We start from the raw sequence: 14,756 nt of genomic DNA, 5'->3' as shown, positions 1-14,756 counted from the left end.
TCAACATTCCCTGTTGACTAGCCGGACTTCCATATTGCTTATTTGTAATCAACGGTTATCTTAACCTGCAGTGCTTCAATTTAAGCCTAGCTTTCCAGTTCATAAAATAGTGTATGCCAAATATTTAATCTTGATGTAATACCAGATAGAAGAATGCTGACATACTTACATTTCTGATCACCTGAATTGTTACCAATTAATAACCACGCACCAAAAAGAACCAGTTATTCACTAGCTCTAGTTTTTCAGTGATGATCTTGAAATATATAAAAACTTCACTCCTACCTGTTATTTATAGGTTCCAATTTTTATAAGTGGTTGAGGAAAGTGATGAGAATCACATCTTCTTAAGTTCTAGGACCATGATGGCAAACCTATGGCATTGGTGCCACAGGTGGCATGTGGAACCATATCTGAGGGCACATGAGGCGTTGGCCTATGTCAGCTCCGGCACACATGTTCACGCTGGCCAGCTGATTTTTGGCCTTCAGGAGGGAAAACCTCTTGAAGCCTGGGGCAGGTGAAAAACGGTACAGCGGGCCTATAGAAAGTTCAGAAACGAAGTTCCAGTAGGCCTGTTCGGCCCGTTTTTCACCATCCAAGGGCTCTGGAGGCTTCAGTCAGGTCTGCATGCATGCGCGGGGGGGGGGGGGGGAGAGCGCAGTGGGGGTTGTGCATGCCTGTGGGAGGGGAAGGCATTGCATTATGGGTGTGGACACCCAAGCAAAAAAAGGTTCGCCATCACTGTTCTAGGATATTATGCAGTTGCATTATAATTGCATTATAATACTGAAAAACAGTTACCATGCATAACTCAGGGACTGCCTTCTGCTGCACAAATCCCAGCAACCAGTTAGGTCCCACAGAGTGGATCTTCTCCGGGTCCCGTCAACTAAAGAATGTCGCTTGCCGGGACCCAGGGGAAGAGCCTTCTCTGTGGCGGCCCCGGCCCTCTGGAACCAACTCCCCTCAGAGATTAGAATTTCCCCCGCCCTCCTTGCCTTTTGTAAGCTGCTTAAAACCCACCTCTGCCCTCAGGCATGGGGGAATTGAGACCCTCTTCCCCCTAGGCCTTTACAATTCTATGCATGGTATGTATGTATGTATGTTTGGTTTTTTTATATTAATGGGCTTTTAATTATTTCTAACATCAAACTACTATTGTACACTGCTTTATTGTTGCTGTTAGCCGCCCCGAGTCTCCAGAGAGGGGCAGCATACAAATCCAATCAATACATACATACATACATACATACATACATACATACATACATAGAAACATAGAAACATAGAAGACTGACGGCAGAAAAAGACCCCATGGTCCATCTAGTCTGCCCTTTTACTATTTCCTGTATTTTATCTTACAATGGATATATGTTTATCCCAGGCATGTTTAAATTCTGTTACTGTGGATTTACCAACCACGTCTGCTGGAAGTTTGTTCCAAGGATCTACTACTCTTTCAGTAAAATAATACTTTCTCATGTTGCCTTTGATCTTTCCCCCAACTAACTTCAGATTGTGTCCCCTTGTTCTTGTGTTCACTTTCCTGTTAAAAACACTTCCCTCCTGAACCCTATTTAACCCTTTAACATATTTAAATGTTTCGATCATGTCCCCCCTTTTCCTTCTGTCTTCCAGACTATACAGATTGAGTTCATTAAGTCTTTCCTGATACGTTTTATACTTCAGACCTTCCACCATTCTTGTAGCCCGTCTTTGGACCCGTTCAATTTTGTCAATATCTTTTTGTAGGTGAGGTCTCCAGAACTGAACACAGTACTCCAAATGTGGTCTCACCAGCGCTCTATATAAGGGGATCACAATCTCCCTCTTCCTGCTTGTTATACCTCTAGCTATGCAGCCAAGCATCCTACTTGCCTTTCCTACTGCCCGACCACACTGCTCACCCATTTTGAGACTGTCAGAAATCACTACCCCTAAATCCTTCTCTTCTGAAGTTTTTGCTAACACAGAACTGCCAATGCAATACTCAGATTTAGGATTCCTTTTCCCCAAGTGCATTATTTTACATTTGGAAACATTAAACTGCAGTTTCCATTGCTTTGACCATTTATCTAGTAACGCTAAATCATTTACCATATTACAGACCCCTCCAGGAATATCAACCCTATTGCACACTTTAGAGTCATCGGCAAATAGGCAAACCTTCCCTACCAAACCTTCCCCTATGTCACTCACAAACATATTAAAAAGAATAGGACCCAGAACAGACCCTTGTGGCACACCGCTTGTAACCTGTCTCTGCTCAGAATACTCGCCATTAACAATAACTCTCTGTTGTCTATGCTTCAGCCAGCTTGAAATCCACTGAACTATCCAGGGATTAAGTCCAATCTTCACTAATTTATCTATCAGCTCTTTATGTGGAACCGTATCAAAGGCTTTGCTGAAGTCCAGATAGGCAATATCCACGGCACCACCTTGATCCAACACCTTTGTGACATAGTCAAAGAACTCAATGAGATTAGTCTGACACGATTTGCCTTCAGTAAAGCCATGCTGATTTGGGTCCAATAAGTTATTGTTTTTTAGATGCTGATTTATCCTCTTTTTGAGTAGAGTCTCCATCATTTTAACTACAACTGATGTCAAGCTAACTGGCCTGTAGTTTCCAGCTTCTTCTCTACTGCCCTTCTTGTGGATAGGCACAACACTGGCCATTCTCCAATCTTCAGGAACATCTCCTGTTAACAGGGATTGGTTAAACAAATCAGTCAGGGGGGTAGCAATGACAGATCTGAGTTCTTTAAGAACTCTGGGATGGATGCCATCTGGACCCATTGCCTTATTTATCTTTAATCTTTCAAGTTCTTCTAAGACATCGGCTTCTAAGATCACTGGAGCTGAATCCGTACAGCTGGAAGCAATGCTATATCCCTCTATAGTATTATTTTGTAAGGTGTCCTTTGAGAAAACTGAACAGAAGTAGCTATTGAAATGGTCAGCGATCTCCTTATTCCCATTAATGCATGTATTATTCCCGGTACTAAGCTTTGTGATGCTGCAGTTTTTCTTCTTCCTATCACTAATATATCTGAAGAAGGTTTTATCCCCCTTCTTTACAGATTTTGCTATTTCTTCCTCTTTTGAGGCTTTAGCAGCATATATTATCTGTTTCGCCTCCTTCTGTCTCATTTTATACACCTCTCTATCAGCTATACTTCCAGACTCTTTATACCTCCTATAGGCAGCCTTTTTTTCATTGACTATAGCCCTTACATCATTGCTAAACCATAGCGGTTTCTTCTTCCTTTTACCTTTAGTTACTTGCTTTACATAAAGTCTTGTGGCTTTTAAGATGGCCTTTTTTAATACAGTCCACTGGGTGCTCGCTCCTGCCATTTTATCCCTCCCCTTTAATTCATTATTTAAATATTCCCCCATTGCATTAAAATTTGTTTTTCTGAAATCCAATACTTTGGTTGCAGTATAGGATTGCTCACAATCAGTTTTTACATCAAACCACAAACATAGATGGTCGCTGCAACCTAAATTTTCTCCCACCTTGACCTCTGAAACCCGATTCCCATTTGTAAAAACTAAATCTAGAATATTCTCCCCTCTAGTTGGTGTCTTAACTAGCTGTGCCATAGCTGCTCCTGTAAAGGCCTCTACTATATTCTTACTTTTGCATGTAAGGGCACTGGGGATATTCCAGTCAACATCAGGCATGTTGAAATCACCCATAACCACAATATCTCCCTTTACTGCCATTAGGGTAATCTCATCCACCATCTTGTTGTCATGTTCCTCAGATTGCCCTGGAGGCCTATAGATCACCCCAATTCTAATGACAGAACCGTCTTTATTTTGCATGCAAATCCAGAGGGTCTCCAGATCTTTACATGTATTTTGAATTAGTATTGTTTTTAGACTTTCTTTAACATAAATGGCTACTCCACCTCCCCTTCTCTCTATTCTATCCTTCCTATACAGTGTATATCCTGGTATGGATATTTCCCATTCATTAGAATCCTTAAACCATGTCTCAGTTATGGCAACCAGATCCAAATTATCTCTAGATATTATGGCCATTAACTCACAGAGCTTGTTGCTCAAGCTTCGAGCATTCGTGCACATTACCCGAAGAACATTATTTTCATTATTAGTTTGCCCCTTATCATCAACAACTACATCTATTTTATTTTCAGCTCCCTTTTCATAAGCTTCCAGAAACTGATGTATCCTCATTGGTCGGGGACAGAAATCCTCCACATCTGGTACATCTCTGTCCCCTTTACCTAGTTTAAATGCCTGTCCAAAAAAGCTCTGAATTCCTCACCGAGCACCTGGGTACCTCTGTATGATGGATGCAAACCATCCCTCTTAAACAACTCCCTATTAGACCATCTACTGACATCATCCCCTTTTCAAGTACCGTAAAGCTTTCCCTTCATTATATTTTCTTCCTATCTTAGATAGGATTATAACTGACAAACAAATGCATATTTATAAATAACTTTCACGTAAAAACAATTTATTTCTTCATATGTCAATAAATAAAAGGAATTTCTAACCATTTTTCTGTTACATATATTTCTTCAGGCCCCACCAACATGGATGATACTCATGCTCTTCTGATTAAAGATGCTGGTAATTAAAAAAAAAATTTTTTTTAAAATAATCTTAGATTTGACATATGGGATGTTGCTTGGTTTCTAGTGTCTTTTAATAAATGACAGCACAACATTGTCAGAAATTTTGAAAACAATTATCAGAATAAACAATGCATGTAATTAACATAGAGTGTTGAAAATTAGGTTCTGCACAGGAATGAATTTAAAATGTATTCTGAACGTGATATAGAACATTTCCAATTGTTCTTGATATAGGAAATATTCTTTAGATGCTTCCAGCAGAACATTTTTGAGGTTTTTGAATGTTCTGTCATATGAAACAAATTGCTTCATTCATTTAAGTCTTAGGGTCACAGAAATAGATTATTTGATGCCAAAGCCAGGCTGCCATACAACCTATAAAAAATTGGCCAGGAGAAACACCCATATTAGGCAAAAGGAAAAATTAAATGGAAATCTCTGCAGCAAAGTTGCATATCTGGCATGGACATGCACGGTTTTGCATTTAAAGAGGTTTTCTAATAAATGCTATGTATAAAGGACAAATGAATTTACATTTAAATCAGAGGAATTATGATTAGGCATTACCAAACAGTACAGTGACTGATTTTTAGACTGATAGACAGCCACAAATGTATATGCAAATAAATAAATTATAAGTTTTCTAGAAAGAGCTAGATTATCTTTTTATCTTTTTATGAAATATCATAATAGTTCTACTTATACTGGAGCTTTTTTTTGTACATAGAGTTGGATTATATATAAATCCAACAGTTTATAGTAAGATCTTAGTTGTTAACTTTTTAAATAGAAACTTTAGAAGATTGCCTGTATCATTCTATGGGACTTCCAAAGGCATCCCATAATCTTTTTCTTTGTGTGCAAAATAATAGATTAAGTAAATATTTGATGTGGCCCAGCAGTATTCCTTTTATGTTACAGCTCAAAATGACCATTTTAATAATCTTACATAAGTTAATATGTTTCATAAATTGTATTCCTTGTTGAATCAAGATATTTAAAATTACATTATAGCATTTATTTGTTTATTTTTAAAAATGCCCACATTTATTTTTTCTTTGTTCAGTGTACAATGCAGTTGGACTAGCAGCATATGAACTCTTTGATAGTGTGGATTTTGATCAGTGGTTTAAAACCCTGCTACTAGCCGAATTGCAAGTTATTCATAATAGGTATGTGCCTTTTTTAGCTGTTTGTTCACGTAAATTCAGTGTAAATGCAGTTTGGAAAAGTTGTTCTCTCTGCATTTAATCAATTTAAACTATTGTATGTACTACAAATTATTGGCAAATATAACATAATGCATATGTTGAATTTTATCAATCTCTGTTGTTTTTTTCTCTTGTTCTAAATTTGGAATCTGACACGATTGCTGGCATTGCACTTGTCAATCCACTGTTACTTCTTTCCATACTCCTTCCACAAATAATTTTAACAATTTGTTAAAATTAGAAAATAAGGAATTGCTACAGTGGTTCCTTGCATAGGCTGCACTTTGGATTTTAACACTTTCTGCATTGTGGTAATACAAGATGCCAATTGTTTTGTATAGTTTGTATTCTATATTATAATATAGAATGCCTTAACATATACTGGCAACACTTAGCAACAATAATTGATCATAGGGAGGGGAAGTAAATGATAGGTAATCAGTGAGAAATCACAGGGCTGCAACTTAGACAGAGAATATTTTTTTAAAAAGACAACAAATTGGTTTAGTATTTTTAATAAAATTTGAAGGAAGACTTCATTTTTCTTTAATGTACATTCTTGAAACAAATATTATTGGAACCAGTCATCATAGATACATTTTGAATTTAAAAAAACTCTCAGAAAAGCAATGACATTCTTCACAAAACCTATAGTCTTCCTGCAGAGAATTATCATTAATCAACATCTGGAAAAAATTGTTTATTTCCAGACAGAATGATATTCATTGGAAATAATAAATATTACAAATTGTAATTCCTGTAGATTCCAAATGCATTGGTGATACAAAGATTGCAAAAGATACATCCCTAAAATAGCTATCATATTTTTCACAATATAAAACACACCTGACCATGAGATGCACCTTGGTTTAGAGGAGGAAAACAAGAAAAAAAAATATTCAGAAGACTGTGAATATGGAACAGCAGTGTATAGCCGCCCCGAGTCTTCGGAGAGGGGCGGCATACAAATCTAAGTAAGAAATAAATAAATAAATAAATTTCTCTCCCCCCCCCCCCCCCGTATGATCAATTATTGTTGCTAAGTGTTGCCATTATATGTTAAGGCATTCTATATTATAATATAGAATACAAACTATACAAAACAATTGGCATCTTGTATTACTACAACACAGTGTAGTGAGGACAGGAGGTGGAGTCTGAGAGGACCACTCATAGGTGTCCTCTCACGCCAGCTCTGCCTATTGACTCCTACACTGCGGAAAAGAGACAGAAGAGATTGGGGAATGACAAAGACGGGATAGGCAGGATTCATCACTGTAAAACGAGCCTGCCGATAGATCCCAGTTGCAATATCCGCTCCATAAGATGAATAGAAATTTCCATCTACTTTTTTTTTTTGGGGGGGGGGGGGGGGCATCTTATTGAGCAAAAAATACAATAATTTTACTGAGTGGTGCAGTGGCCTAGAAGCTTAATTGAGAGTTTAATCCTAGACAGTAGTTTCTCTATCAGGGCAAAAAGAGAAAATATCTCATTATGAACTCCACATAGGTATCAAGAAGAGCATCCAGCCAGTAAATGCTCAGTTCCAGTCAATTGCCCGGAGTCCATTCTGATAAAAGGGATTACAGAGTTGTAAAAAGAAAAGTTAACTAACTTTATTCCTTGGATGTATTCAATATAAAATATTTTATTGTAATCTTTTTTCTTTTAAATGATTGTCAACTGATTTTTATTTATTTTTAATAGAAAATTAAATATTTGCAATTAGCTAACCCCAGATTCAAATATTGTTTTAAAAAACCTGCAAGCTTTCAGACATTGAAGGAAGAATAAAAGTACTGAAAATGTTTTGATATTAACCTTTTTAGTAACAAAGTTTAGCAACCATAACTTAAAAAAATAATTTTTGTATTTATAGGTATAAACCAATACGGCGGCGAGTGATCTGGCTAATTGGTCAATGGATTGCTGTAAAATTCAAGCCTGATTTGAGACCTATGTTGTATGAAGCAATCTGTAATTTGCTTCAAGATGAAGATTTAGTGGTATGTCTAGTGTTTTTTTACAAATAGCTTTTCTTTATCCTATGTCTAGCCTTTCATGTTCAGTTTATTGATATTTGCTTTTTGCAACATTATTTTGTTAGGTTCCTTGATAATGACATAATTTGAAAAGGGATATGTCAGGCTTGTGCATTTGGGGGCAACCATAGAAGTGTGAGAGGATAGGTCCACTGCGGCTTATCTGCCACTCTTCTTTGGTAGTTTTGGCTTTTTAGTGAGTCATCGAGAGTTCTCTTGATCCAATTGTCTCCTTTTTGTATTGTGTTAGTGTTTGCTGGGATAAATATACAGTATGTATATCCCCTTTATCCTCATATAGTGTTTTAATAATGATAAACCATTGATACTTACTTATTTTTTCACAACTATACATATCTTCATTTAATGACTACTTCATTTAGTGAGTGTTCATAGTTGCAGCAATGATTTTAAAAAGTAACTTTGCAACCATTCCTCACATATATGACTTTTGCAAATCTGCAAAGCAAAGGAAAGTTCTCATAAGATAAACCACCGCTGCGATTTCATTTAATGACTAGTCCACTTAATAGCCAGAGTGCCAGTACTGATTGTGGTTGATAGACATGTACTGTCTGCATCATCATCAACAGCTGTAGCTGCTAAGCTATTACAATCATGCTGTGCTTTCTACTTCCATCTATATATAGGCATCTGTGTTTTTGTTTCAATTGTTTTAAACCAGAGGTCTTCAAACTTAAACAATTTTAAGACTTGTAGACTTCAACTCCCAGAATTCTCCAGTCAGTATAGCTGGCTAGAGAATTCTGGGAGCTGAAGTCCACAAGTCTTAAACTTGCCAAGTTTGGGGACCCCTGTTTTAAACAATCTTTAAGGTGACTCTGTCTGTCCCGTGTTATGATAGTTTAAATAGAATGTCATTGACTAAAGCAAAAACTGTTTCTCATGGATAGAGTTCATACAAAGTACTCCTAACTCTATCAGTTGTAATTCATATATAAGCTTTCTAAAGTTTAGTTGGTTCCCTTTCTTGAAGAGCTCCTTTTTTTATCTAAATTAAGATGCAGCTTCTTTGCTTTGAATATATTTCATGTTAACTGTATTCCTCTTTGATTGTCAAAAACTTGACATTCAATTCAATGTTCTGCAAAATAAAAGCAAACATATCACGGAAAGCCTTAAGAAGGTTAACTTTGTATATCCGAAAAGTATGTTTGCTCTGTGCAATACCAAGGAAATCTTTGATCCATAAGAATTGCTATGGGTAATGGTAGGATGCAACTATCCCAAATAAAGTCTGAAGATGTATTTTCACTAGTTGCTAGTCATTTTTAGACTGTAGTTATTGATGCATTTATTCAGTATCCAATAGGGTTTTTACCTAAAAAATTATTCTCTTTGTTAGGAAGTTAAATAAATGAAGTATAATTCTGATTCACTGATAATCTGACTGGCAGGGAATTCAAGCAGCAGAAAGAAAAACCTTCCAGAAAGCTAAGATTTTTAATAAAAAAGATAAGACATAGTGTCAGACATATCAGTCTGGAGCAAACCAATATTCCAATAGTCCAGACTCCTTGCACAATATTATTATTCTTTTCTATCTTCTGAGAATATTGTCAATAACAAAGAAAGAAAATAAAGCTTGTTCATACTTCCTCATTCAATGTCAGAAGTTATTCCCAAATTTGAACGCTAATAATTAATATTGCATCATTTCAAATCTTTACAAGTATGACAAATATATTAGCCTAAGAGGAGTTTTTCAAAGGCTTTTACTTTTTATAAAACATTTAATAAAAACTGTTCCGCTGATCTTTTAAATATACAGTTTTGAAAGATAATTTTTATTACCTTTCTTTATAAAGGTAATCTGCTATTTTCATTTTTATAATGAATCTCCCTCTTGCAAAATGTTCTATTTACTAAAAAAGGGGAGTATAGTAAACTACCAAGGGAGAAAAAGCAAAACTACATATTAGTGAAATAGACTAAGATTTTGACAAGCAGTAACAGATAAGACTTATGATTTGTTTTAGCACATTGCTTCTTCAGATAAATTTAGTTCCAATCCCAATGATTTAATCACTTTAGAGTCCTGGATGAAATAATTTGACAATGTAGTCAGTGCTCTTTTGGATGATGATTTTGATCCTTACCCTGCTTGGTCCCTAATTACAGAATCAGAAATAATAAAAAATATTTTTTGTTGGTTATTACCTATAAAGCCCTACATTGCTCAGGGCCAGACTATTTACGGGACTGTCTCCTGCCGCATACCTCCCAAAGACTAATAAGAACTCACAGAGTTGGCCTCCTCCGGGTCCCATCAACTAAACAATGCAGGTTGGCGGGTCCACGGGGAGGGCCTTCTCTGTGGCTGCCCCGGCTCTATGGAACTAACTTCCCCCCAATAGCCGTACTGCTCCCACCCTGCTGGCCTTTCTCAAGGCCACAAAGACCTAGCTTTGCTGGCAGGCCTGTGGGCCATAAATTTACATCTTCGATGGCCAATTGTATGTATGGTGTATATGTATATGAGTGTGATCACTATTTTTTATAATAACTTTTTACAGGGTTTTAGTTTGTTATGTTTTAACTTTAGATAATATTCGACTTCTTTTACTGTTTTGTATCTATTTATATTGTACTCATACTATTGTTGTAAGCCGCCCTGAGTCCTTTGGGATTGAGCGGCATAGAAGTCGAATGGATGGATGGATGGTTGATTGAATTAATTAATTAATTAATTAATTAATTTCTCACTTGAAAAGTAACAAAACTTCAGGTGAAGATGATTTTGTCAAAATTACTGAAAATAGATCCTCATTCCAGACTTCTGTGTTAGATATTACTGTTAATATCATTGTATCATTCTTCACAGCCTATTTCTGTCACTTTCCCCATATGTATAGCAAAACCAGGCCAATATTGGCTGGTTATATTCTTTTTCTTTTTACTTTATTTATTGAGAAAATTTAAATGATTGCCCAACTCACGGTAAGTCCATGTTGCTTAGAGGAAAAAAACCCAAATAGCAAACCCAGTAAGCCTTACCCTCCCAGTGACAACAAACAAACTATTGATGGGCTCTGTCCTGGGGTCCCCAAGTACGCTAGCAAAATCATATCTTCAGGAATTGTCAGTTAACTGTATTGTTAAGGCTTCCCATAATACCATCCATTTTATCTGGCATTTATAATCCCAATTGTTAGAAATGTTAATTTCTCTAAGATCAAGAAACTGCAGTCTTGCTTTTGCAAGACCCAACTTCAATACCCACTACATGATGGTTGCTAGGTTTCTAGCTTTGGCTTTCAAAAACTCATTTATGTTTTTTCTCATTTTAAACGTTTTACGTTTTGTTTTTCTGCATTTTAAAATTTATATTTGTGTATTATTGATCTGTGACTATAAATAAGTGACTTGTATTTTTAATCTTTTGTTTAGCATTGACTTAAGTAGAAAAATTAGAATATAAATATTTTATTTTAAAACATTTATAAACACTCTGGCCAAAATATGTTCTGATTATTTTCATTCAGGTCCGTATTGAGACAGCAACAACATTAAAACTTAATATCCTTTTCCTTGTATAAATTATTATGATGTAACAGAATGCTGAAAACTGGATTGGTGGATTGGGTTTCGGGTTTGTTTTTGTTTTAAATCATGAGATACTGGGTTCGGTTTTTCTTAACTCAATTTTACCAGTGGATGATTTTGAATTTAGGACTGACCAGTTCTTACCAGTAAGTATTTTATCTAATTACAAATAAAAAATTCAATTGAAAAGTGGAGATATTTTAATTACAAAAGTTGATATAATAGTATGTAATGTGCACCTATGAAAGTTTCTATTTTTTATCTGATTTATAGAAGAAACACATTTTAGTTATCTATTTCTGATAGATAGTATTTTATTTATTTATTTTATTTATTGGATTTGTATGCCGCCCCTCTCCACAGATAGTGTATATTTAATGAACTGTTAACATTTCAAGTATCTTAAAACTGAATATGAAGAAATATAATTCATAGAAAAGGCATAAGGGATAGAGAATTTTTTTTTTAAAGGAGAAAAACTAATTCTGAAATAGGAAGTGACTGCATGAATGCTAGTAATGCTTAATAAGATTTATAGGATTAGATTTGAAGCAAAGATAGACCAGATATTTCAAAAATAAAAGTTAAGGTTACTAAATATTTTGTATCAGTAACTGAAACAATTACTTATTAACAGCCAACTTTTTTCTTATAGTATTTGGAATCTATGTTTACGTTGCTCTTTAAACTTCTTCAAGAAGTCAGAGAATGTGACACAAAGATGCATGTCCTCCATGTTCTCTCTTGTGTAATTGAAAGAGTCAATATGCAGGTAAATTTCATTTTTCTCTCATTTTTAAATTCATATTAAACTTTAAAAAAGTAATCAGAACATTTCCTTGCACATGTTGAACCTCATGTTCTCCAACCATTAAAGTTCTGTAACTGTTAGAACTTTTTCATAGTTACAAATTCTGTTCTCCTTCCTAAGTAAACAAAATGTTATATCAAGCAATTTATTTATTTTTCATGTTTATACCAACGTCCATTTCACAAAAAGTGATTGAGTGAGAAAATAGTACAGCAGAAACCCCCCCCCAATAAATATGTCAAACACAGTCATTTTTTTAAAATGGAGCACATCTAAGAGATTCAGCTTGAACCACATCAACAATGGATCTTACCAGTCCCCTAAGATTCCCAGGCCTGATGACAAAGGTAGATCTTGAAACACTTCTGAAAAATAAGTTTGAGGTGTACAACCTATTTAGAGCACCTTAATGTTAATACCCATTTTGCTTTGGGTGTGTTTTTCTTAATACAATAATATGCCACTTTCTATTTTAGTCTGCTTTATATGATCACTAAGCTAATACATTAAAAATAAAATGCAATAAAAATAAAATTCTTTTAAAATATATTAGCAAATTAGAGAAACCAATGGATTAATATATATTTAGTAACCACATTAAAGATATCAAAATATCCTAAAGGATACAGTATTCCTATTGTTTGGGTTGAAAGTCTATTTTTGAGTAAATTAAATAAACTCGTGAGATAGAGTTCCATAGACTGAATTTTCATTGCTTCCTTAAGCTCTGAGGAAACAGAATAAGATTCTGGAATATCTGCAAAACTTGAATAGCATTATACTCCAAATATTTAAATATTTTATCCAGTTTCGTGCTGTAGAACCATTTCCAAGAAGAAACAGGCTGATCTGCCTACCTCAAATTAAAAGGATACAATTCTTTCTTGCATGGCTGCACAAATACAGTACATAACTAAGAATAAGAAACCTCTAGTCTAACGATCAACTACATGCTTTACAATATCATATACCGGTACTTCCTGTGGATTTATTTGCTGCTCTTTCCTGTTCCCTGAAGAACTTTTGAGGACAAGTTATGATAGGTTAAACGTGTCCTCTCAGAAACACCCTCAATCCTTCTTTGGTTTTTTGAAGGAAGTACCGCTGGAAATAATTGCCTTGGCTGAAATATTCCCTGATATATATCCATGCCTGTTATCCATCCTAGAAATAGTACTTAGTTCTCATTTTAAAAGTTCAAGAAAATCCAGCACTGATTTTTATGCATTATATATGAATAGTATTTCTTGGACGCATTTTATGCATTATATATGAATAGTATTTTTGGGACTCATAATTTAGAACTTCAATAAAATAAAATATAAGCTTTTTTTCTCGAGCTGTGATGGCAAACCTATAGCACGAGTACCAGAGGTGGCATGTAGAGCCCAGTCTGTGGACACACACACAGGCCAGCTGCGTTCTTCTGGGTTCCGTCTCATGAATGTGTGCCAGTTAGCTGTCTGGCACGCATGCGCACGATGGAACCCGGGAATGCATCTGAATGCCAGGCACATATACACCGCCAACGGCTCTCTTCCGGGTTCCAGTGCTCTGCCATATGCCAAAAGTTATCCGTCACTATTTTAGAGCTTCTCTTTTAATTGTTGTAATGATTAGATAAAGCTCTATTTGTGCCTATATTTTATCACTTATTTTGCATATTTTTTTTAAAGTATGAAATAGTTTATTTTCTTGGACGCATACAGTCATGGAATTAAGATGTACAATAAGTTAATTCATTTCTTAATTTTTAGATGTAAGAATTTAGAATCATTTCACTCTTAAAAACAATATTACATTGCTTTTGATTACAGATAAGACCTTATGTAGCATGTTTGATTCAGTATTTACCTCTACTTTGGAAACAAAGTGAAGAACACAATATGCTGAGATGTGCTATTCTTACTACCCTAATTCATCTTATTCAGGTAAAATTCTTCTCTTTTTTTGCTCCATGTATTTTTAACTTACCTAATATTGGTATCCCACTAAAATTTAATACCATGCTAAATATTACAGTGTATCTCAACCTCTAAGGGTTAGCCTAAAAAGGAATGTTATAGTGTTGTTCATATCCTTTTTTCTTTCTCTTTGCCTTTCTTTGCTTGTGAGATTTTCTTGTGCTTTGCATACTTACATCAATACAAGTAAGACTTGTTTTGAATGTGCACATTTTTTTACATTTTAATAGTACAGGCACCATTTTTATGGTTGAGAAACAAAAGTAATGTGAGGATTGGATCACAAGGTCATTAAGTAGCTAATGTTAGTTTTTATATGGACAGTGATTTGGTGTTTAATGTTTTTTAATTGTGATAATCCTTATACTGGGGACTGCACTATAGTTTATATGAGTTTCTCATACCAAAATTCTAGGAGAAATTGCTGTGAATTTTGGCATTCAAGATAGAAGTCCACAAAAGCCAGAGGGAAAAAATCTCAGGGATCACAAGAGAAAAATTCAGGAATTCCTCAAGACTATACAGATTGTTTTAAA

At 35.2% G+C, this 14,756-nt stretch overlaps 1 protein-coding gene across 1 annotated transcript in view; it reads left to right on the top strand.

Moving 5' to 3' along the window:
• IPO11 (importin 11) overlaps nucleotides 1-14,756 on the top strand; it is a 69,162-nt gene that overhangs the window by 20,050 nt on the left and 34,356 nt on the right. The window contains 7 exon segments of the mRNA XM_070736907.1: nucleotides 4,570-4,617; nucleotides 5,689-5,794; nucleotides 7,716-7,842; nucleotides 11,385-11,418; nucleotides 11,551-11,591; nucleotides 12,101-12,217; nucleotides 14,074-14,187. Of these exon segments, the coding sequence (XP_070593008.1) occupies nucleotides 4,570-4,617; nucleotides 5,689-5,794; nucleotides 7,716-7,842; nucleotides 11,385-11,418; nucleotides 11,551-11,591; nucleotides 12,101-12,217; nucleotides 14,074-14,187 (587 nt within the window).

The sequence above is a fragment of the Erythrolamprus reginae genome, chromosome 2, assembly GCF_031021105.1.
Source record: "Erythrolamprus reginae isolate rEryReg1 chromosome 2, rEryReg1.hap1, whole genome shotgun sequence".
Classification (NCBI taxonomy): domain Eukaryota; kingdom Metazoa; phylum Chordata; class Lepidosauria; order Squamata; family Dipsadidae; genus Erythrolamprus; species Erythrolamprus reginae.
This window is presented reverse-complemented; position numbering and strand designations above follow the sequence as displayed.